Below are 23,533 nucleotides of genomic sequence, written 5' to 3'. Positions count from 1 at the left end.
AATTGATCCTGCTAGGTCTAGAATGCATAGGCCTTCATTTGCTGGCATGGACAAAGATGCAGAATTTGACAGCATGTCCTGTAAATGACTTGGGATGTAGAAATCTTGCAGCTGAGAAGAAAGTTAGCAGCTGAACTAATTACCTGATCTTTTGGGTGTTCTATTAACAGAAACTTTTCCAGCTCTGGCTCTTTGTCATCTGCTTTAGGCATCCTTTCTTGCATGTGTAAGATGCTGCACTGTTTTTTAATTTCTAATGTCTGCTATAACACATGGTAAATTGACTTGTTTCTTTCAGTATGAATCTCTTCTACCAGTGTCTGCCACTATTGAACTGATATTAGTGGAAGATGTAAAAGTCAGCCCTACTGATGTCTCCATTTACAATCATCCTGATGTTCAAGTAAGGAATTACTCTACTGCTTATTTAATTGAGGGAGGAAAGCAGCAAGAACTATGATGTGTAAGTTTTAGCAAAGTGCTAGGAAGATGCACAATCTTATTTTGGGTGCTGCTTTTTTCTTTTTCTTTGCAGGCAGAACTGTTCATCAAAGAAGGTTCCGGATATTTTTTCATCAATACAAGTGTTGCAGGTGTTGTCAGTGTGGCTCTTGAGGAAACTCAAGGTATTGCTTTGGTGAGTGAAGTAACATGTCTTTTTGGCTGTCTGAATATTTGATTGTTTCTTTTCCATGTCCTTTTTGATAATGGAAGGGATAACCTCTAACCCATAATAAAAAGCTTACAGTAATTAAACAGGATTACAGATCTTCTACAAAACTAACAGTCTTTCTGATGCTTGCACTAATATACTGGCTTAATTCTTTTCATGTTTACATGATTTTATTCTTTTAGTAGAGATGTCAGAAGTCTCTCGCTTGCACTTGAGGCAAATAAATGTACTGGGTTTGTACTGTACTGTATTTATTATTGTAATGTACTTGTAATAATTTTTAATGCATCCAATTTTTCATAAGGAGAAAATATAATTAACTGCAGCAAAATACTACAATGGTGCAACTGTATATTCTGGAGCAGAAAGAAGGCTTGCATATGGAATGAATAAAAATGTGATCACACAGTTAGCTTTTATCCCAGCAGTAAGGATAGTTGCGTGATAGACTTGCTGTATTTCAGCCCACTGGCAACCTGCAGAATCTTTCACAGCTGTCTGTCCAGTTCAGCTATACTTGTTTTCTATAAGCATATAAAATAATGGTTATGCATCAGTACTGTTGTGGCTTTATAAGGTGTATGTATATACATATATATATACACACACTTATATATAACTTGAGCACCTTATCAGTTCTAGTTGAACTCCGTATTTGTGTGAAGTGTAATATGCATCTCCTGTCACGTCTTGCTGCTCTGGTGAAATGAATTTGATTTGTAATACAGATAGTGTGTGTCTGGCAGTTTCCAAGAAATAATTAACTGCCTTTTCTGTTTGACTGCCTTACATAAGGAGTAGTGAAATATCTGGAAGAATCCAAACTGACACATGCTCACAAAAAATTCGCCTCAATATGAGTTTGACCTCAAATACTTAAGGATAATAGTGGAAACTGTGAAAGAAATCAGGATCCATCTTAGTGAAAGTGAGATTAGAATCTGTAAATCAAGCTTGTGTAAACTTTAATAACTATCTTCATTTTGATAAATTTGTAGATACTGGGGATGGGGGCTTTCCCAATAGCTATGAGGGAACTGCTCCAGCACCAGTGCCTCCTATTTCTTGCCCACAACATCAGGGCAGATGTGGGTAATTTCTCAGTAGAGGTTGAACCTTCCCAACAGTATTCTATTACATTTTGTTGCCATGTGATAGATGGCAGCAGAGGGGCAGTCTGACAGAATGGCATCTGACATGAAAGTGTGTATGAAGCAAATGGATGGAATTGAATTCCTCCATGCAAAAATAAAATAAAAAAAAATAAAATAAAATAAAATAAAAAAAACCAAAAAGACACCTACTGCTGACATTCATTAAGTTGTTTGCTGAACATTGACGGGGGCCAAACAGTGGATGTGAGCACAGGGAGGGGTGGATGGTGAGTTTTATTGGTAGTGACAGTGGGTTACTTCCTCTAGTGCAGATTTTTAAGACCGTGGTGTGCAGGCTCTTGTTCATTGCTGTCAAAAATGCAGAGCTAATGGTTGTTACTGTTCAAAAAATAGTGGTTTTGTAGCTGGGAGTATGCTCTATGAAATCATGTTATTGTGCTCTTTTATCTGTTGCAGTTTGCATGGAAATAAGGTGTTGCTTTTGGAGCAATCTACATACAGATGTCACCCCTGTACATACATATGTTTGACAATTATCCAGTGTTAACTTGAGAGTTTTTCCTGTATCAGATAATTTCATAAACAGTACTCAAATAGAGATTCTAAGAAAATAATAATTGGTTAGGGTATCAGGAACTGTAGACTCAAGTTGTACATTGCAGGCATCATTTGTTTTAGAGAATTCAATATCCTGGTTTCGTTGAAAGAAGTAGTTGCTGAAGTGTGTGATGGAAGCTTACCATGCTGTGTTTAGAAGCAGGATTCTGTATGTTATATGTCATCATGCTACTCTGTTACTCCAATTCTCATTCTGCACCTTCCTCGTTATTGGTCATTTTCTAGTCCAAGAGGCTTAGATAGGCAGTGAATGAATCCAGGCTATGGATCTGCCACAGCCCAGATCCAGACAGGAATCTTTGCACTAACAGTTGCAGCTAGAGGAAATTGCTTTGGTACCGTAGTGCTACATATATATACTTAAGTGTTTACAGGATGAAAGGCAGTATCAAGATGTTCTTTACCCATTGCAATACTGCAATTAGACATTCCTGATTGTGTAAACTCAGAATGGAGATTTATAGGACAAAATTACCTAGCACTGTTATCTGAAAAGGTAACTCATATCTACAGTGATACTGGAATATGTGCTGCAGGGCAGTGCTTCTGAACCCTTCAAATTATGCCAGCCTTCTATCCAGTTCCCAGTGATTTGCTATCACAGTATGTCATTCTGATTTTGTAATATCTATTAGAGTTACATTCTGATCTCCCCATTTTGTTTTTCACAAACTTCTCTGCTAGAAGATGCAATTAAAATGCAGTTATGCTTGACTTAATCTCAGCCCAGGATATGAGATGCATTGTAAGGTGAACAGCAATAAAACTGTCTATTTGGATTATAGAATTCATTAGACAAGAAATGAAAATGATGCAGATTATTTGAAAGAGAATTCTTCATAAATTTATCAACAACAAATGAATTTGTACCTCACAAGATAAATTAGTTGTGAAGCAATGATAAGGGGGATTTCTTTTCATTGTTTGAGAGTATGGAAGGTGATATGAAAATATTTTGATTGTCTCTGGTGTAATGTGGGAGTATTTTCAGAAGTCATCTTGGCATGCAGATGTAGAAAAATGGATGAGATAAACTTATTTTTCTGTATTTTCTACATTGTTTAAATTCTCAGTACTCTTTCAGTTGCCTCTCCGTCACAGGGAGGTGGTGCTTCAAGCAGTGCTTTAACTGATGTGTGTGTGATAATTTCAGAACAAAGCTGCTGAGCTTAAGTAAGGGAGCAGTTCTGGCAAGTTAGGTTTTGTGAAGTGTAAAATGAGATTGATTTGTTTTAAATGCCTGTCAGATATGGAGAAAGAGCCTCACTTTCTAATAGTCTTAAAACTAAAAACCAAAAACCTAGAGTGTGAATGAATCTCTTAGGAAGCATTATTAGTGCTGTACAGGTGTGGTTTCTAACCCTGAGTCTTTTTCCAATCATTTTGTTTGTCAGTCCTTTAGGATAAAAGTTACATTGATCGATTTGTTGTGTGCTGTTCTTCTGATGGAAGGAGAATAACAGGATGTTATTAGACATGTTTCTAGATGAAAATTCTTTAATTCAATTGCTGTCCAGAGGGCATTTATACTAGCTCAGTAGTATGATACTGGTTAAATACATTTCAGTTCTTCAGCGGAAGAATTATCCGTGTTGAAGGCTTAGGGAGTTCTGCATCAAACTGCTTCTGCTCTAAAAGGGAAAGAAATCTTGTTCTATAAATGACAGGCAAATGAAAATAAGAACTGCTATAACAGAATTTTCTTTTGGTTGTAGGTGCGTCCTCTGATTCCAGGCTCAGTGACTGTAATGGTTCATGATTTGTGTTTGGCCTTCCCTGCACCAGCCAAAGCTGAAGTTTATGTCTCTGATATACAGGAACTGTATGTCCGAGTGGTTGACAAGGTTAGTATCTTTGAACCAGTGTTAACAGCTGATCCGGACTGCCGTGATTCCTTGTGCAGATCAACGAGCATAAAGCTAAAAAGTGTACAAGGTGATACAGTGTGGTGTTTAGTGTAGTCCTCTACTACAACTGCATGACCTTGGAGAAATAGCTTTCCCTCCCTGTACCTACTTCTCATTCCAAATTTATCATTTTATAAGTCTTTCAGAGTATCGTGCGTCTCCTACTTCATATTCAGCGCAGCTACAGTCTCAACTTTTGCCTTTATACATCAATGTTAATTCATAATTTATATGAACACGCTAATTTACGTTTCCTGTTGTTTGAAATGCATGAGAGCTGTTCTTTTAGGAGTATATTTCGCCCCAAGATCATTTTCTGTATGTCACGCTTTGAAAATGAACACCAAAAAAATGTCCACCTCACTTTACTTGCCAGTGTGTCTTGTACAAAATAAGTGCTGATATTTCTGGATGTTTTAATTACGTCTTTGCCAACTGAAAGACCTGAATTCATTTATTTAATTTGACAGTAAGTAAAGCTGACAGGAATTATTCTTTAAAATCAGCAGGGATCTGACCTTTGGGTCTTCTCTCTAATGCTCTATTAATAGTGTACGATGAAAGAAAAGAACACGTATACCTATAAGTAAGAATTATTTTTAAAATAGAATGACAAATGACTGGATTTGCCTGTATTTCAGGTGGAGATTGGAAAAACAGTTAAGGCTTTCATCAGAGTTCTGGATGACTCTAAGAAACCTTTTCTGGCTAAATACTTTGCTGTCATGGATCTAAAACTAAGAGCAGCATCCCAGATTGTTTCACTGGTGTAAGTTCATGGTTTGTTTTTTTTTTTCCTATTAATCTGCAAATGTTTACAGGAAGAGTAAACAAATTAGTAAAGATACTGTCTTGAATGTCCAGTAGCATACAGTTACTGATTAGTGTTTTGATGATGCCATCATTTCAAAGGTTGTCTTTTTCAGTAGACCTTCAAAGATTTGATTATCTGCTAGATGTCTTTAAAATAATTGTCAAGAAAATTGCCTAAGTTAACCCTCTAAGTCTTGTTTGTTGATGAATGAAGCTGTGTTCATATGCTATAACATTTTATGGAGCCTTAAGCATCTTGGAAGCAGTGACTTTGCAAATCGTGTCAGATGAAATACTGTGCTTGTGGAGACTTTTAGTTGTATAGCTCATTCTGTCTGCTTGTTATGAACAGGTAGGTTAAATCCTCATTGCCTAGGAGCTTCTTTTCAAGTTCAAAACACAATGATAAAAATCACAAAAGTTTTCTTGGACAGTTGAATTTTAGTGTTCAAATCAGTAAAATAAGCTTGCCACTTATATGGGGGAGTTTGTGTTTGAGTGTGTGTGTGTTTGTGTGTACTGTTTCCTGTAACCATGACAGTTGTAAATGATGCATAATTTTGCCTAACATGTAGTCACCTCATAATCCTTATGATAAAGCTGGTATGTAGTAAATTAGTCCCTTGTATTCGTTATTTATATAATTTATTCAGTGAACTTCTCTATTTTGATATTTCTTTGCTACAGCCCACTTGCTGAAGCCCTTGATGACCATACTGCAGCTTTCCTAGTGCACGGGATAGCCATAGGTCAGACTAGTCTTACTGCATCTGTTGCTGACAAAAGAGGACAAAGAATCAATTCTGCTCCACAACAGATTGAGGTAAATAATTTCAGATTAAATATGACTGTTTAAAAAAATAATAATCTGTTAGCACAGGAATATTGTCATTGATATATTGTATGATGATTATTTTGCCAGAATAATCTATTCTGCCCAGAAATTACTTTCTAGACTGTTTCTGATTTTGGTGCTTTTCTACTGCAAGTGATGAGTTTAGTTTCTGCATGCTCAATTTACTGTAATTAAGCAAATAAACAGTTCTACACTAGTGAATATATGATGTTTTGTAAAATAATTTGATCAAAAGAGCATGAACACATGTATTCATTTTCTTTTTTTTCTTTTTGAGGTCTTTCCACCATTTAGACTACTGCCAAGGAAGGTGACCCTAATAATAGGGGCCATGATTCAGGTAAAGCATCTTCTAGTGTATTTTCTTTCCTTTGTAATTTCTATTTTAAAATAAATGTATACCATTTATTTTTCAGGAGTAGCTATTTAACTTTGCAATTTACATTGCATATTTACATTGAGTGTTCTTCCCAAGCAGAAAACACTTTTATTTGTGAGCTGCCATCCATTTGACTGTATTACTGGATCAGAGGCTTTGTATTTGTGTCAAGAGACTATAAGCTCTTTCAATATTGAATACCAGGAGGGTGTTAGTAAATCTATCACCTGCATGAAATTAAGCATAGTGGGATAATTATTCAAACAAACACAGAGCAGAGCTATAGCATATGGTGTGGAGAGAAAGTGAAGTCTATTTTTTTTCTTAACTTGTCTGGACTGTGTCACTATACAGAGCATCCAGCCTGCTTTTATCACTTAGTTCCACATACTTCCCAGTCCAACATCATGGATGAACCAGTGGGCAGAGAAAATGAGCTCAGAGATTCTCTGGGAATGTTTGGACTGCCTTTTACTGAAGACTTTGTAGTGCTGAGCAGGGAAAGATGTTGCATTGTGATGTTTATCAGAATAAATATCAGATGAATAAATTTAATCACAGAATCACAGAATCACAGAATCGTAGGGGTTGGAAGGGACCTCCAGAGATCATCGAGTCCAACCCCCCTGCCAAAGCAGGATCCCTACACCAGGTTTAAACCACATTTAGTTGGTTTGTGTGCTTTTATTTATAGATCACTTCAGAAGGAGGCCCTCAACCTCAATCCAACATCATTTTCTCCATCACTGATGAGAAGATTGCATCAGTGAACAGCACTGGACTCATCAGAGGAGTGGCAGTAGGGAATGGGACAGTAACAGGAGTGGTGCAAGCAGTTGATGCAGAGACAGGGAAGCTCGTTGTGGTGTCCCAGGTGATTTTTTTTATGACACTGTTTGGGGCTGGAAAAGTCTCTAACTCCTTAATCTGGTTGAAAAGGAACAAGTGGTCTTTTTGCATTAGCATTGTCATCTTCTGTATTTTCCTGAATTTTCATATCTCTAAGGAAACTACTGTTTCTTACTTCCTGACATGTGAACTTATGCATTTGCTGACACAAGGGATACCTGTACTTTAAATCTAAGTTCTACCAATACCCCAAGCAGACGTCATCAGTGGTATGTTTGGTATGCATGGACTTGAAAAGCTCATTTAAAGAAACCTTTCCAAAGCAGCAGAATGCTGTCCTTTCCTGCATTGCCTTATATTTTAGCTGCATCGTGTTAGTAGATGTCAGAAGGTAACTGTTTCCTAAGGGATCTGTTGTCTCTTAAGCTGGAGACAGGCTGTGAAAAAGGTTACCATCTTGTGTTGTGGTTTAAATCCATCTACAGAGTTGGAGCATTGAATCCCTGAATTCCAGCTATGTCTGTGTCCATGCGATTTGCTACTACCTGAGTGTGCAGGGGCTGTCAAGCAGGCCTATAGGGAGTACAAGTCCCTTGGACTAGCATGACATTCAGAAGGGTATCTGGGGCAGAGCTCGTGGCTCTTTATTTGAGGTCTAGTGTAGAGGGATGCTGCTGCTGCAAAGCTTTGCTACTTGAAAGATGTTGCCTAGAGGAGGTAAAGTAACCTTACAAAAGAACAAAAGGCGTGTACACATGCGTGCATACACAGATGCCCTCTGTTGTGCAGGATCAGCAGTCTGCCCTGATGTTGTCCGGAAGTGGAATGAACTTAAAAGTTAAATCTGTTACTCAGTGAGGGCCAGATCTGACTTTTCCTCCACAGCTTACTGCAGGAATAAAAATTTACCAGGAATATCAGGATATGTGAAGAGAAGACATCAGAATGCCATATATATCGTATTTTTATTCTTTATTATCCTCACTGCTTTTTTTTGTTCTCATTTGCTTCTCATTCTGCTGATGTCGTCTTATTTGTTTGGCTTTGTTTACCTTCTGTGATTATTCATCCTTCTCCCAGTAACAACTATAGTCACTACCTGTCTGCTACCTCTCAGCTCCATCATTCATCATGTCAGAAGCTTTGAGCAGAGTGGTGACTCTGTCTTGGTTAATTTAGGTGGTATTTTTAAGTACTTCTCAATTTACCAGAGAGGTAATTCTTTCATAGTCTTTTATAATCCTACTGACTTGTGTTCTGTATTTTTTTTTTTTGCAATAAATCACATGACGAGACTGGTTAGGTAATAACAAATCAGCAATTAGGTCTTGAAATCTAGTTCACATTTAATAAACGCTTAAAATGCCTCTCTTCTTCCTTTTTAGGACAAAGTGGAAGTTGAAGTAGTGCAGTTGACAGCTGTTAGAATTCGAGCACCAATTACACGTATGAAAACTGGAACACAGGTCAGTTGATTTATGATTAGCTTGTATTGCCTTAAAAATTTGACCAGCAAGTTGTGACTAATCATGATTAGATGATATGATAGTATCACCAAAGCTCTGAGCTGCCTCCTGCTTTGAGCGTTACCACTGCTGATACAGGAATCAATGTGATTTCAGTGGCAGTGCTTCAGAGCTGAACACAGTAAAGAAAACAAATCAGTTTGTCTTGTGTACCAGGTAATTTTCAGAAATTCAGACCCAGCTGAAGAAGTATTATTTCAATAGTTAATCTGAAGAATGGTTCTTTTGTCTTCATTCTGTGTGCAGTGGAGGCTTTCCTCCTTTATATGTTAAGAATCTCTGATGTATCTGCTATTTCTACTACAGATATCATTCAGATTGTTTTTAAACAAGTTGTAGAAACAAAGACTGTGAATACTATTAGTTACTTATCCAAAAATTGTCAGTGATGTTAAGTCTCAGGCAACTTAACTGAGTTGGGGATTAAAAACCATAAAATCTCTGTTAAAATCTCTGCTTTGAAATAATATGTTGACTTAATTTGGGGAGAGGGAAAAAGAAGGTTGTTATCCAGAGCAAATTGTTAATAGGAGAGAGCATCTGGTCAAAGTAGTAGAAAACGTGAGCGTGTGACTTAACTAAGATGAAGTGATTTTGTGCTACAAAAGGAACAAATAAACAAATCTTTTCTGATGGAAAATGAGTACTTGTGCTTGGTAGAGCAGGTAGCAAATGAGAGAATCAGAACATCATACAAGATGGTGGTCATTCAAATTTTCTGTGTGGTGTAATGTATACATATTGCCAAAAATTTTTTTTGTAAGAAGTACCATATCTTGATCAATTAATTTTAAGCTTAATGGTTTGCTCTGCGCAGGTTTAATTATCATTTTAGAATTACCTAAGAAAGTGGTTTCTCTGTTTCTAGATGCCAGTTTATGTGATGGGCATCACCAGTAGTCAGACACCTTTTTCATTTGGCAATGCAGTACCAGGATTAACGTTCCACTGGTCTGTCACAAAGAGGGATACTCTGGACATAAAGACAAGACACAGTGAGGTAATGCGTGCGTGTGTCTGTCCACAGTTGTATGTATGTGTGTCTTGGGAAAAGGAAGCACTACACAATGGGCATTGAGAAAATACTGCTCAAATCCAATCAAAGGGCTGTTGTCAGTACTGGGTGTGATCCTTCCTCTGTATCAACATCAACTCTTTCCATGAGTAAAATTTTAATCGCTTTCTCCTGTCCAAGGCTTCTTTTCAGCTTCCAGCAAAATATAACTTTGCAATGGATGTTTATGGCAGAGTAAAGGGAAGAACAGGCCTGAAAGTTGTTGTGAAAGTCCTCGACCCTGCAGCCAACCAGTTTTACAACATGGCAAGAGAACTGTCTGATGAAATCCAAATTCAGGTACGATGATGTGATATAATTCTTTAATGTATATTTCAGAGCTGAATTAAAGTCTGTATTTGAAGCCAGGAATTTGAAAAACAGAGATGCAGTTTTGACTTTGTTTTATCTTTGAGCCCTTACTGTTGTTTTGTACTTTGCCTCTATTTGGAAAATGGCAAATTCCCCAACTGCTGGCAGGTTTCTGCACTGAACTGCCACATACCAACTTATTGCCTGAATGAAATTCACAAGTTAATTTCTGGTGTTGAACACCTAAAATTGAGATGATTTGTGTTTTGCAATTTAGCAGTGTTATTAGAGCTGTATAAAAACCTTGGTTCTGTAGTATCTCTCTACATTTTAGTACCGTTTGTGTGTAGTGCTTGCTTGTATGTGTGTGTAAGAATGTTAATTTGAATCAGGAATCATTTCCTGAAAGGAATCTCCTGGTTGTTCCTGCTTAAGGTGCTTTGAAGAGCAGTTTCAGAGTATATTAAGTGGGTTCCTTGAGAAGAGCTGAAAGATCCATTTGAGGAAGCCTTGTACCTCTGTGGACACTGCATCCATGAGATCAGATTAGGGTGAATGTGAGGTCTCCAATACTGCTTCACTTGACAAATATGCTTTGTTGTTCGTACTGCTTGATAGTGTCAGTAGAACCATAGAAATGAATGCTCTTCAGAATATTATGCAGAAGATACTGTGTATCCCATTCTCAAATATTCATATCTTATGTGTGAGGTTATAGAGGTTGGTGAGTTTTTGTTTTGTTGTATTTTTGTTGTTCTGAAGATGAAATAAATGGAACTAATGACTTACTGTGTACAGCAATAGGATAAAGCACTTTTTATTTTCCAGGTATTTGAAAAACTTCATCTGGTCACTCCAGATGTAGAAACGGAACAGATCTTAATGTCACCAAATTCCTTTATTAAACTTCAGACAAACAGGTGAAAGACCATTTTTCATAATGTGATTTGTGTCATCACTTTATCAAAACTAGCAATTCTGTTCAAAATAACTTCTGCTCTTTCAATCTATTAAAAAAGGTACTGCAGTACATCCATATAATGCACAACTATTCTGACGATGAATAAAGTATTTCTGTACTCTTGGTCTTTGTCAAATCTTGTTAGATTGTAGTTTGGCTTTTTTTTAATATTTAGGACTTCTAGATGCTTATTTTAAAAGATGCTGAGCCAGGAAGCAGCAGCGTGCTTCCACTAGAGTTTTTATGGGCAATCAAGGCTTTATGGAAAATAGTTTTATGTATTTCTTTCACTGAGGCTGTGATTGGATTTTTGAGATGAAAATCTCTTTTTCAAATGAGATGCCATTTTTATAGTTCATTTTCAGGGTCATTTTAGGCTTAATATTTGGTTACTTTTCAAAGCGATTTTCTGATTAATTCATGATTAATTTGCTAGACAGCAGTTCTTAAATCTTTGTCCTATTATCTTCATTATCTACTGTTACAGCCCCTATGTCTAAATTCTGCCATCAAAAAGAATTGCACTTTTTTTTGCCAAGAAAAGGGCAAATGAAGTAGTTTGAATGCTGGGCTTCTTAGGATAGAATATTTCTATCTGAATGGAGGAGTTTGGGAGTAAAATGAAAATAATTATTGCAGCATTTCAGAACTTGTGATGTTATACTCAAATGCAGCTAGTGTCTCAGGATGCCAACTATTGAGTTTTTGTATATGCTCACTTTATTAATATGCAAATACCACGTTGAAAGTTATTCCAGAAATTAACCTTGTTGGCAAAACCATTTCCTGGAAGCTGATGAGATCTACTTAATCATGTCCCTGACTTTATCTCTAATACCAGCATTGACCCTGCCTCTAAATATTGTTTGCAGAAGTTGACTGCTGGAGCTGCACACAGCAGGCTTAGCTGATATTATTTGGAATCATGTTTGTATCAGGGAATGACAGTATTGCATGGCAGCGGGCAGCAAGTAGATTTCAATACACTCCTAAACCCAGATGAGACTTCTACCAACTGAGATTGAATCAGAGCTGGAAGTTTTCTTTCTTTGATTAGGGCACAGTGTTCTCAGCTCTTATTGCAAGAATATGGAAAATTAGTCTGTCTTAGATTTGCATAAATATTGGTGTAATTTTGGGTTTTGCTTACTTGTGGAAGTTTTCTGTTCTTGTTGTTTTCTCTCCTCTTTTGCATCTTTGTAAGTTTGATTAATTTTTGTTTTCTTTTCTTTAAGGGATCGAGTGGCTTCACTGAGTTACCGTGTCCTGGATGGCCCAGATAAAGTGCCTGTTGTAAAAATTGATGAGAGAGGCTTTCTTAACTCTGGGTCTTTAATAGGTTCATCAACAATTGAAGTAATTTCACAAGAGTCATTTGGGATTAATCAGACCATTGTAGCTGCTGTTAAGGTACTGTTTTTCTCTTTTTCTTGGCTAGAGTCAAATTGATTTAGTTTTCTGTTACAATTTTTATTACTGCAGCAGAGTCAGTTAACAGTATACTTCAGATTTCAATTCTGAAAAATATAAAGTACAGGAATTAATAGTCAGTTGTGGGCTTTGAAAAGAGTTTACAAGCTAGACTAGTAAAGATCCTAGCAAATTTACGAATACAGTATATGTTACAAGAAAGCCTTTGTTTACATATGCCTTTAAAGGTTTGTCTTTAAAAATATATATATTTATCTTAGAAGGTTGATCACTGTAGAAAATTCTTCTAAAAGAAAAATGCTGCTGTCATAAGTATGCATTTGGTATTACATGAAAAAGGTGGATATCTGGATAATGGTTATGAATGCATCTCTTACAAAACATGTGATACCTAGATTTTCTAGATATCAGATGTAATTGTGCAGCTCCAAAATATGGCTTTTTCTCTTCTTCCCACCAATTCAGATTTTACACAATGAGAGCCTCTGCATGAGATGGCATACCTTATCAGATGCCACAGGTTAGCTGATGTTCCCTGTGTTTGGTGAGCTAGCAAGGAGCATGTCCAGATTGCACCGAAATATGAATCCTTAGGGAAATACAGATATGCAGCAAAACTCAACAGTTCATTTTCAGGCAAATTAAATGTCTTTCTTACTCAAAACTTCATCTCTTAAACTGAATTCTGTTAGGCTAAGTATACTGCATCTTACTGATGGGGCACTCGAGACTCTAAGGGGACAATGAAAGACTGGGTTTGTTCATCCTGAGAAAATGAAGACTGAAGGAGGATCTGATAAATGTTAATGAATATCTAGAGGGAGGTGGGGGGCAACTGGATGAGGTCAGAGTCTTGTGCTGCATAGCAATAGGACAAGGAGCAGTGGCCTAAAACTTGAATATATGAAGTTCCATACTAAAATGCTGAGGAACTTCTTTATGGTAAGGATGGCAGAGCACTGGAATGGGCTGCCAGTGAGGTTGTGGAGTCTCCTTCTGCAGTGATATTCAAGGCCTGTCTGGATGCCTACCTGTATGACATACTGTAAGGCACCTGCTGTAGCAGGGGAGTTGAACTCTTTGATCTCTTGACGTCCCTTCCAACCTCTGCAATTGTATGATACGTCCTTTATTTCTGTTGAAAGTCCTTGTCCCAGGAACTTTATTCATCTGGCAATGTGAGCCTTGAGATACCCACTGCTCCACTTCCTCATATCCCTTTTTACTCTGTCAGCATGTTTCCAGTGTGTTCCAGCTAAAAGAGAAACGCAGTTAGTTAAAGTGCTGACTTTAAATTATTTGTGAGTTACTTATCATAATCACTGGGAAATGGCTTGATTGTGCTTCTTATTATTAATCTTCTTTTACTGTAATGTTCAGATTTGTCTGTAGAATAGCACATAGATTTTTCATCCTGGGAAGAGAATGAAAAAAGAAATGATGGCTTGGTTTCACTAATGCTACTCCTGCTGCTAGGTGGTGGCGAATAAATACGTACTGCTCTGTAATAGATGACCTTGTTTTCTCCCTTCACGGCTGGATCTAGCCAGTGAAAGACATCTAATGACTTGGGAGATGGCTCAAATGACATTTAGTCAGCATACAGAGGTACTGAAGTTGAATTCTCCCTTTGTGCATTCTTTCCATATAAAGTTATGATATTGCAGATTTGTGGAGTCAGTGCAGTACAGTTTTAAGTCTTAAAAATCTTTCTAGTAAAAACATCTCTGTTCAGTATCTTATGCAATGGATTTGTTTTCCTGTACTTATTAGAACCATACTCATTTTATGGAAATAGCATTTTTAATCCTGAAAAACCTCATAAGTTCAGAAATTACTGTTGTCTTCTGCTTATATATGAAGGACTTGTGTGGTTTGAGAGGTTTTGCTGAAGGTCACATAAAAACTTGTGACAGAGCAGCAGATAAGTCTGAATCTTGTGTCACTGTAAGGCAGAGTTTTCTCCTTCATGCTGTCCTTCCTTACCATAAGTTCTTGTTTTGTCTATGTTTGTCTGCAATTAAGACCCAAGCTGCTGTAGCAGCATCACCTAATGCCTAGACCTTCAGCTTTGCTCAAAAACAGACTTATATAAGTCAAGGAGGACAGTGGAAGTATAGAGTGATAGCATGCAAAACCTTAGCGTGGAAGCAAGCTATGTGCAGCCTTACTGGTGGTGCTCAGTTGAATATATATATTTATATTTAAATAGCCAGTACTTTAAAAACACAGATGTTTTAACAGTAAATGGCTGCTTTCATCAATATTAAATTTAGAACTTGTCCCTTGTGGGTCAGTTTTTGAAATCTTAAAGTAAAACCAGCCTGAAAATCTGTCAGGGAAATAGCATTTTTGTTAGCTCATTGCTTCAGCTCTAGTTGGGCAGATGACCGCGCACTGATATTTTAAGTCTATATATTAGTTTGTGGAGCAGACAGTTGTGTATACTGATATTTTAGCCACTTTTTTTTTTCAAATGCACCAGAGATGCTATTTGCTTGAGGCCAAATTTGTTCTTTCCCTTTTAAGTTTTGACATGTACATTTTCAGATTGCAGGGTTGTACGTTTTAGCTTGAGCCTCTTAGGTCGGAATAAAGGGAATTTCCTACAAGATAAGCTTGAGGGCTTCACTTAAAATAGTTTTATATATATGAGCATTTTGGCTTTCTCTTTCCTTCCATTACTTATTTTCCAAAAGCTGTAACATAAAGAATAGGTAACTTTCTCTCTTTTGTTGTGCGTTTTTGTTAGTTAACTCAGCTAAGTTAATCAAGAACAGCAGTGCATTTAAATAAACAAAAAGTTGTAAGGTCTTTATTTGTAGATATACTTTCTTCAAAGGAGTGATAGTACAAAAATGTAGGGGCGTGCATTTGTGTCTGTCAGATCTCTCCAGAGAATTTAGAGTAGAAGTCCTGAACTTCTGTCTTGGTTGAGGAGAGGAAGCAAAATGCAGCCTGCTGACCAGCTAGAATTTGTCAGATGTTAGCACTGACTGCTCTCATCTCTTATACTTCTATCAGTCTGATAGAAGTATAAGACCATGTTAGACCATGGCAGGCCTGGTTAAGAGGCAGTGGTTTGTAGGCTCTGATGTTATTCCACTGGGAGTATGAGAGCAGCTTTGCAGTTATGGCTCCTGTGTTCTCCTCTGAGCAAACCTTCTCCCAGGCAGAGCCAAGGCTGTTAGAATCTGCCCACATCATCTCAGTTGTCTCACCCAGCTCAAGGGAATTGAGCAAGCAGCCACCATTTCATCCCCTTACTCTCACAAACGCCGCAAGTTATTCCTGGTAACCAAGGATTGAATGATTGGAGAACTACTTGGAGAGAAGTCTTGGGAAAGCTTGTTCCCTTGCGTACCTAGGAAGGCTTAACAGTTTTTTCCTTATATGATAACAACGTATTTTCTGAAGTCTGCATTAGTATTCTCTTCTTCAGTTCCCAGTCCTATTTCAGAAAAATAACAAGAAATGGTGGGAGGGTGTAAAGAAAACACGCTCCTTCTGGCGGTGGACAGTGTCAAGACAAGATGGAGTGCACACACACAAATTGAAGCACATAAAACTGTGTGAATGCAGGGAAGCACTGTGAGGGCTGTCAAACAGTGACACCAGTTGCCCAGAGATGTTGTTGGCTCTGTCTTGGAGGTTTTTGAAATCTTACTGTGCATGATCCTGGGTGTCTGGTTGTAGATAACTCTGCCTGAGTAGGGTGCCTTAGCTTAGGCAGCCTCCAGAGGCCCATATCAACCACAACCATTATGTGAGATGTGTATGGGTAATAAAAGCTACATGTCTCAGTACTGTCATATGGTTAAACATACAGGAAGTGATCATTGAAGGAGGCTTTGCATAGTAAGAATGCTTTTAGATCTCTGTTTTTATAGAGGCATCAGAAAAAGGCAAACAAATTTTTCACTTGTGATGTTTTACAGGTCTACCCCATCTCATACCTACGAATCTCCATGAGCCCCATTCTGCGTACACAAAACAAAGAGGCATTACTGGCTCTACCCCTGGGTGTGACACTGACGTTTACAGTCCATTTTCATGACAATTCTGGAGATACTTTTCATTCACATAACTCTGTACTCAACTTTGCAACAAACAGGTAGGCATCTGCTGTTGGATTTAATTACAGAGAGCACATAACACCAAATGCACGTAGGCCAATCACAGCAAGGAACAAAAATTGCTCCAAAGATACCAGTTGAAGATATAGCTTGGACTGGGATTAGAAAAGTTTCATCTCTGAGGTCTTCAGAGGCAGTGTGAAAGAAAAAAAGAGTTCCAGTTCGTAACTGATATTCTCTGGCAAATGGAAAGTTGCTCAGATAAACATGATCCCTAGTGGGGCCTGCTGGGGTACATTTCTGCTTTAAGTGACTCTGAATCATCAGATTGCATACATCAGCAGCCTATATAAACAATTGATCTTATTAACATTTGCTTCCTCTTGCCTCTCCTTTTCTTTTAGAGCCTTGTTACACTGACTCACGTCTTATGTAAGATTTTCTGGTTCAGGGGCTGTCGCTTCAGATAAGCTTGTACAGTCTTTGTATGGCAAAGCCAAGCCTCACACAAACTTCTGCTTTTTGTCTCAAAAACTAATAAATATCACAAAACAACCCTCTCTGGTCATTAGTAAACAGTCATTAGTTTCATTACTATAGCATGTGTTTTGTGCATAGCACGTCATGGTTACAGCAGGAGAAGGGGAAACGTTTTTAAGTTGAAAGAGGGAAGATTTAGGTTGGATATCAGGGGGAAGTTCTTTACTGTGAGAGTGGTGAGGTGCTGGAACAGGCTGCCCAGAGAGGTTGTGGATGCCCCAACCCTAGAGGTATTCAAGGCCAGATTGGATGGGGTTCTGAGCAGCCTGGTCTGGTATTAAATGGGGAGATTGGTGGCCCTGCCTGTGGCAGGAGGGTTGGAGATTCATGATCCTTGAGGTCCCTTCTAACTCTGGCCATTCTGTTACAACTCAGATCATGATTCAAAAAAATGGCGTTGAGGTCAGAGAGGGCAAAGAAGTTGAATGCAAGATTTTCTGTCCTTCTACCTAAATGATCTGCAGAAATTTCTGAAGCTTACAGAGGTCTGTGAGATACAATACCATAGTTTCCAAGCTAGATGTGCCAGAGCTGCATTGGCACGGGACTGATAATTAGCCCTAAACATAGAAGCATTGCTCATTAACCTCAGGTGCAGCACTCCAGTGACCCAGCTCTATTGCTCTCAAGACTTTGACTGCTGTCTTCGTGGTGCTGCCAGGGTTGGCAGTCTTTGTGCTGTGTGCACTTAAAGTGCTCTGTGTTAGTTCATTTGGGAGTGCTAATGTTAGGAAATATCAAAACTTGTAATCAAATTTGATTTAACTTTGTAAAGACATGGTTGGAAAGCTGCATGTTGCTGATATAATTTATTTCCCTATTAGCTCCCTGAGAAAAAAGAAAAGAAACAATGTAATTTTTTAAATTCTACTTTTCTTAAAATTAGGGGACAGTTTTCATACATCGTTATAACCTCAGTATTTCTTCAGCATAACCATATAGGAACTGAAATTTACCTCAGTAACACCTAAATTGTTTTTCTATTTTTCTTATTCTATCACTGTTCTTTAGAAGATAACCATCAGAGAAAACAAGATATGCAACATGTAAAAACAGTGTTTGTGCATGCTATCTATTGTAGAAATGAAGACATTAGCAAACTTACCTTTAAAAAAAATAATACTTTTTTTGGGTGCATTTGTGTAGAGATGACTTTGTACAAATTGGGAAAGGAGCCACAAACAACACATTTGTGATCCGGACCGTAAACATAGGCTTGACCTTGCTTAAAGTCTGGGATGCAGAACACAGTGGAATTGCAGACTACATCCCCCTTCCTGTGCAACACGCCATTTTTCCTGAACTCACTGATGTGGTTGTAGGTGATGTCCTCTGCTTGAGTACTTCCCTCGCAAACCAAGAAGGTAAGTGGCATTTCAGTCATTCTGTTTATGCAGCTATATAATTGACATCAGTCTGATTCTTTCTCAGGAAAACTAGATGCATAATTTATGATGTTTTCTCAGAATCAAATGTCACTGTTCTTGTTAATGATAAAAATAGCTTTGATCGGCTCTTCTAATTTTAATTGTACCATGCAATATGTTGCCTGTATGGAATTCGTGAGCATCAGGCTTCAGAGTTTTCCATTCTCTTGGCTTGAAAGGCTGCTTTTTTTAAAATGGGAATTGTGCAAAGAAGCTATCATGGTGGTGTAACTTCACTCTGTTTTTAATTCTTAGTATTAACAGGCTTTTGTCCAGGTAACTGTGAATTGCATGTGTGAGTATGTGACAAAGACAATCAGTGCTGCCCATACAATGGGTGTACACACACAGACACCACATAAATTTATGTCATTGAGGCATTTCACTCTTTCTTGTGCAGTGTACAAACGGTGTGTCTTTACAGGCCTGCCAGGCATATGGAGCTCTTCATCAAATAGTGTGCTTCAAATCGACTCCAAGACTGGTGTAGCTGTTGCAAGGGATTCTGGTGTTGCCACTGTCTATTATGAGATTCCTGGATTACTTAAAACATACAGAGAGGTAAAGTATTGCTAAATCCTACCAGAACTACTGGAGTTTGTTTGCTTCAGCAATAATGTGCCCTATGAGTTTTAGTTATATTTAGAAATAAATATACTATGTATTTATATAGTTTATTATTTATACAGTTTATCTAGTTAAATGAAAAATAAATATAGAAATCTAAATCATTTCAAAGGAGAAAACCTTAGAAATGCTGAAGTAAGCTTTCTAACCATTAGGCAGGAATACATATATCAAAAAATATCTTGTTTTTCTTTTTTTAAATAACCTGTGTTAGAATAATCTGAGAGCGGAGGTTCCTGGTTTTAGCTCATACTGTTCCTATATTGTACATTTTTTGTGTGGCTGTGGTGTTTCTAGATGCTAGACAACTTTATAAGTTCAGGCAGAAATGTCAACAAGAAGTTTTACTTAGTATTATATTACTAAGTACTGTTGATCAGAACTATTTGATTAATATTTTTTCTACATTGCAATTGTACTTTTGATGCAATTCACTGCATCATCCTAACATAAGCACCAGAATTTTTAAAATTAAGTTCAAACTTAAAACTTTATGCCTGTTGTGTGGGGAGGATAGAAAAATAAAAATGTTTTACTAAAATTGCTTCAAGAGGCAATTAATAAAATCAGAGAAATCCTGTTTTTTCATAAAGACCAACACAAAACTCATGGGGCTTTATCTGTTTTGTGTAAAAGAGTGTGTGTTTCACAATCAATCCAATCTCATTTTGCCTCAATTTCTTCTGCTGATATTTTGTTTTGTTTATTGATACAATTTTTGTTAAAAATGTACTTCATCCTTTATTCAGATACTGATTAACATACCTCAGAGGACTACAGCAATGCATGTAAGTGGAGTGAAAACCAGCTTACAAGGAGTTGCAGCCTCGAAAGTAATAGTTTTGATTGGAGAAAGAAATAAAAATTTGCAAGGTATGATTGAAAAAAAAATATATATATACACTAAATATTTATTGCATAATATGTTTCTATATTCATGATAGGTGTGGTTTTGAAGGGTCTGTGAAGCTGGTGTAGGAATTTCTCCATGAACCTGTAGTGCATATCCAGACTCCCAGAAGCTCTGAGAAGCTTAGGGCCGTGTTCTGAGCCTATTACGATCTCACGACTAATACAATAAGCAGATAATGGAAGGGTTGGTTTTGATCATATAAAAAACGTAGTTCAGAGGCAATTGGCTGAACATTAGCTTCTATATTTAATTCTGTTTGCCTTCTCAGTAAGTTAAGCGTGCTCAGTAAGGTTGACAACTTCTTTAATATTTTCAATTTTTCTTATGGAAACTTTCATCAATTAAAAGCCTGTAATATAGAAATAAGAGAACGTCTCATGTGCTTAATGAATAAGCTGTATTTTGCTTGATTGTGGTTTCCTTCTATCATTACTTCAACACTTAATACTCACTGAACAGTATTTTATTGTATCTTATGTTAATTATTATCCTACTTATAAACATCTTGCCAGAAACTGAAATATAAATCAAGACTGCATGATCACATAAGTTATCCAGCAGGCACATCTGAGCTGAAAATCCTCTCTATTTCATTCTTTCCTGTAAACAAATTATTCCTATCACATATGCGTGATATGAATGTTTTATATCTATATATATGTATATATACGTATGTTTTATAAATATGCATATATATAACTGTAAAATCTTCATTTATTCTCTCTTTGAGATTAGATATAAGATATTTTAAGGTTATCATAACCTTGTGAAACTACCTTGAAATAATAAACAGCAGTTCTGTTTTGGAAGGTAGGAGAACAACTTGCTATTTCAGGCTTTTTTTTTTTTTTCATGGGGGAGTCCCATATTTACTTTTTTTCTTTCCCTTAGGGGAGTGCTTGCCTGCTCAGATTGAAGCCATTGCTGAATTGCAACCACAATCTATTATCAGTTGTCATCTAAAATTTGACAGTGATGCATTTGACTTTCCAGCACGTGATGTATTTATAGCAGAACCTGGATTTGATGCGGTTTCAGGTAAGATAAAAGAAGACACCATGCTGTAGGCAGACACTTTTGAATTCTGCTGCAGTGTAGTCCAAAAGATTTTCTGCTGAAGCCTCTGAGCTTTGCTGTTTTGGTCTCAGCTTCAGTGAGTCCCTACTGTGCATTCTCCTTGTTTAGTTCAAGAGTTTTCTGCATTTGATAATGACACTGATATGTTTTCTAGAAATCAGTGGTGGCCCATTCTGTATGTTTGTTCCAGACTTACTACTATAACTCTGAAAAACTCTGCTTTATACAATGCTGAAGAAATATTTTGTGCAGAGGGACAACAACAAACTTTGATAAACTTTTCAATTGTAGTGACAACAAATTTAGGTCAGAATTTTGCAAATTACCACTCTTATTTTTATAGAGATTTGGACTATCTAATGGTACCTTGAGACAGAAGTGATAGTATTGCAGAACGTAGGCATTATATACTGGTTGCACACTTTAGAAAGCTAGTAGCTGTGATATTGTACTCCAGTTGAGTAGTTTAAAAATAAAAATTAAATAAGAAGTACCTTAAGTATGTGGCTTAACTCAGAGAAGAATGTCAAGCCCCATATTTGTTAAGAGATACAAAGTTTAGTTTAAGTATACTTGCTTGGTTTCTTAAACTAAGCAAAAACTCTTCCTTCTTCAGCTGCTTCAAATGAGCAATCCATTGGCAAACGTTCTAAAATTGGAAAGCTTTGCAGTAATAAGGAGCTTGTAGCTAAATGTTTGAAGGTGTGTCCTTGCTAGACATCAATACCTTTGCTATATTCTGAAGTACAGTAGAAGACTGGGATAAGAAAAGTAATCCTGAGTTTTTATCATCTGGATATCAAGGATCATTAAATTTCACTGAATTGTCCCTGCAGTCAAAAACCCTTTGGATTGGATGCTGACCTTTTAGAAGTGCTGCCACTGTTGTTATTGAAGTATAACTAACCTTAATTATTAAAATGAGAAAAAAAATAGTTTAAAAGTGAAAATCTTGTTGAAAATCAGTTGAAAATGATGCATTTTGAATTCTTTGGATTTCACATTTCTAGAACTTATAAAGCTTTCATGCTTCTTTGCAACCTAAGTGCTGTTTATTTTTTAAGAAAGCTAGAATCCTATATACTTCCAAAACAATGTGAACTGAGATTTGAAAGGGGAGAAAATTACCAGATACTGTGGAAATGGAATTAATATTGTGAAAGTTGTCTACAGTGTGTGGTTCATAACTACAGGATGATTTTTAGAAGAACCATGAACTGTATGGAAATGACATTAATTGTCCACGGAGTTGGTCCTTACCCCCATTGTTTAAAACACTACTGCACATTGCATAATAGTGGCTGCCTCTGGTACTTCGTTAGGGAAGGAAAATAAGGGTAAAATAGTGAACTAGCCAAGTTCTGCTTGTTATTTGTGCTTTGAATCCTCCATACTGCAGGAGGGTTTTTTACAATGCTTATCTCAATGCTTAGTGTGGGGCAAAAATTATGTTATTTTAGCGCCAGGACTGTGATGCTTGTGTGAGTGATGCACTGTGTCCAATTCACCCAACTATTCCATTTGAATACTTCAGTTCTTCAAAGATTTCATAAAGGGGAAAAGAAAAAACAACACAACAACCCCAAATCACCATAAAGAGCAATTAACAGTCAAACTTCTTTTGGTTTTGTAGGACATTACACGTGTTCCATCACAATGCACAGGCTTACTGACAAGCAACTGAAGCATCTCAGTATGAGTAAAACAGCGCTCAGAGTTGCAGCTTCAATCCAAGGCAGTCACTTCTCTGGAGAACAGATCGGCACTGAGGTGCCATTCAATCCTGGATTTTATGCTGACCAAACAGAAGTGCTTTTGAGTAATCATTACACAAGCACTGATGTGAAAATATTTGGTGCTACTGAAATTCTTGATACCCTGGAGGTGAGTGTATTGCTGGAAAATATTAATCACTGTCAGAAAACATTTTGAACTGTTACATGCAACTTTCTAACCAAATAGGCTCTGCCACATTTACCATCTCAAGATTGTTTTTGAGATGATTTGGAAATGTTCATCTTCAGCGTATTGCTCCCCAGTTTTCATTTCTGCTTCAAGGTGAAAGAACTGTGTTAGGCTTACCTGTGTGCTAGCTGGGATGTGTTAACTAGAATAGACTGGGGAGTAGAAAATCTGCTTGATCTCTAGTGGCAGGGTTAAGTATTTGCCCACTGTTCACATAGCCCAGTAGAAGAAGCTTTCATGTGTTTGGCTGAGACCCACAGAAATAGCAGTTACTAGATCAACCTTAGAAAACAGGAGTGAAGTGATGCAAGTATGAGTGTAATATTACAGTCAAGTCTAGCTCCTGCTGAGAAGTGAGTTGCCCTAGGTTTGTGGAACATTCTTCTGAAGCACAGCCTGGGAGTTGGATTTGTG

At 37.2% G+C, this 23,533-nt stretch overlaps 1 protein-coding gene across 1 annotated transcript in view; it reads left to right on the top strand.

The window, feature by feature from the left end:
* Window positions 1-23,533, top strand: part of NUP210 (nucleoporin 210) — a 61,011-nt gene that overhangs the window by 33,437 nt on the left and 4,041 nt on the right. The window contains exons 19-36 of the mRNA XM_031608699.2: window positions 299-403; window positions 536-637; window positions 4,122-4,250; window positions 4,955-5,082; window positions 5,814-5,949; window positions 6,260-6,322; window positions 7,056-7,235; window positions 8,596-8,676; window positions 9,605-9,736; window positions 9,932-10,090; window positions 10,931-11,022; window positions 12,299-12,473; window positions 16,433-16,608; window positions 18,257-18,474; window positions 18,962-19,098; window positions 19,914-20,037; window positions 20,969-21,115; window positions 22,788-23,038. Of these exons, the coding sequence (XP_031464559.2) occupies window positions 299-403; window positions 536-637; window positions 4,122-4,250; window positions 4,955-5,082; window positions 5,814-5,949; window positions 6,260-6,322; window positions 7,056-7,235; window positions 8,596-8,676; window positions 9,605-9,736; window positions 9,932-10,090; window positions 10,931-11,022; window positions 12,299-12,473; window positions 16,433-16,608; window positions 18,257-18,474; window positions 18,962-19,098; window positions 19,914-20,037; window positions 20,969-21,115; window positions 22,788-23,038 (2,535 nt within the window). The remainder of the gene's footprint in view (window positions 1-298; window positions 404-535; window positions 638-4,121; window positions 4,251-4,954; window positions 5,083-5,813; window positions 5,950-6,259; window positions 6,323-7,055; window positions 7,236-8,595; window positions 8,677-9,604; window positions 9,737-9,931; window positions 10,091-10,930; window positions 11,023-12,298; window positions 12,474-16,432; window positions 16,609-18,256; window positions 18,475-18,961; window positions 19,099-19,913; window positions 20,038-20,968; window positions 21,116-22,787; window positions 23,039-23,533) is intronic.

Source organism: Phasianus colchicus, chromosome 11 (assembly GCF_987193195.1).
Source record: "Phasianus colchicus chromosome 11, bPhaCol1.hap1.1, whole genome shotgun sequence".
NCBI classification, from domain to species: Eukaryota; Metazoa; Chordata; class Aves; order Galliformes; family Phasianidae; genus Phasianus; species Phasianus colchicus.
The sequence above is the reverse complement of the archived record's forward strand: the minus strand, read 5'-3'. Positions and strand labels throughout refer to the sequence as shown.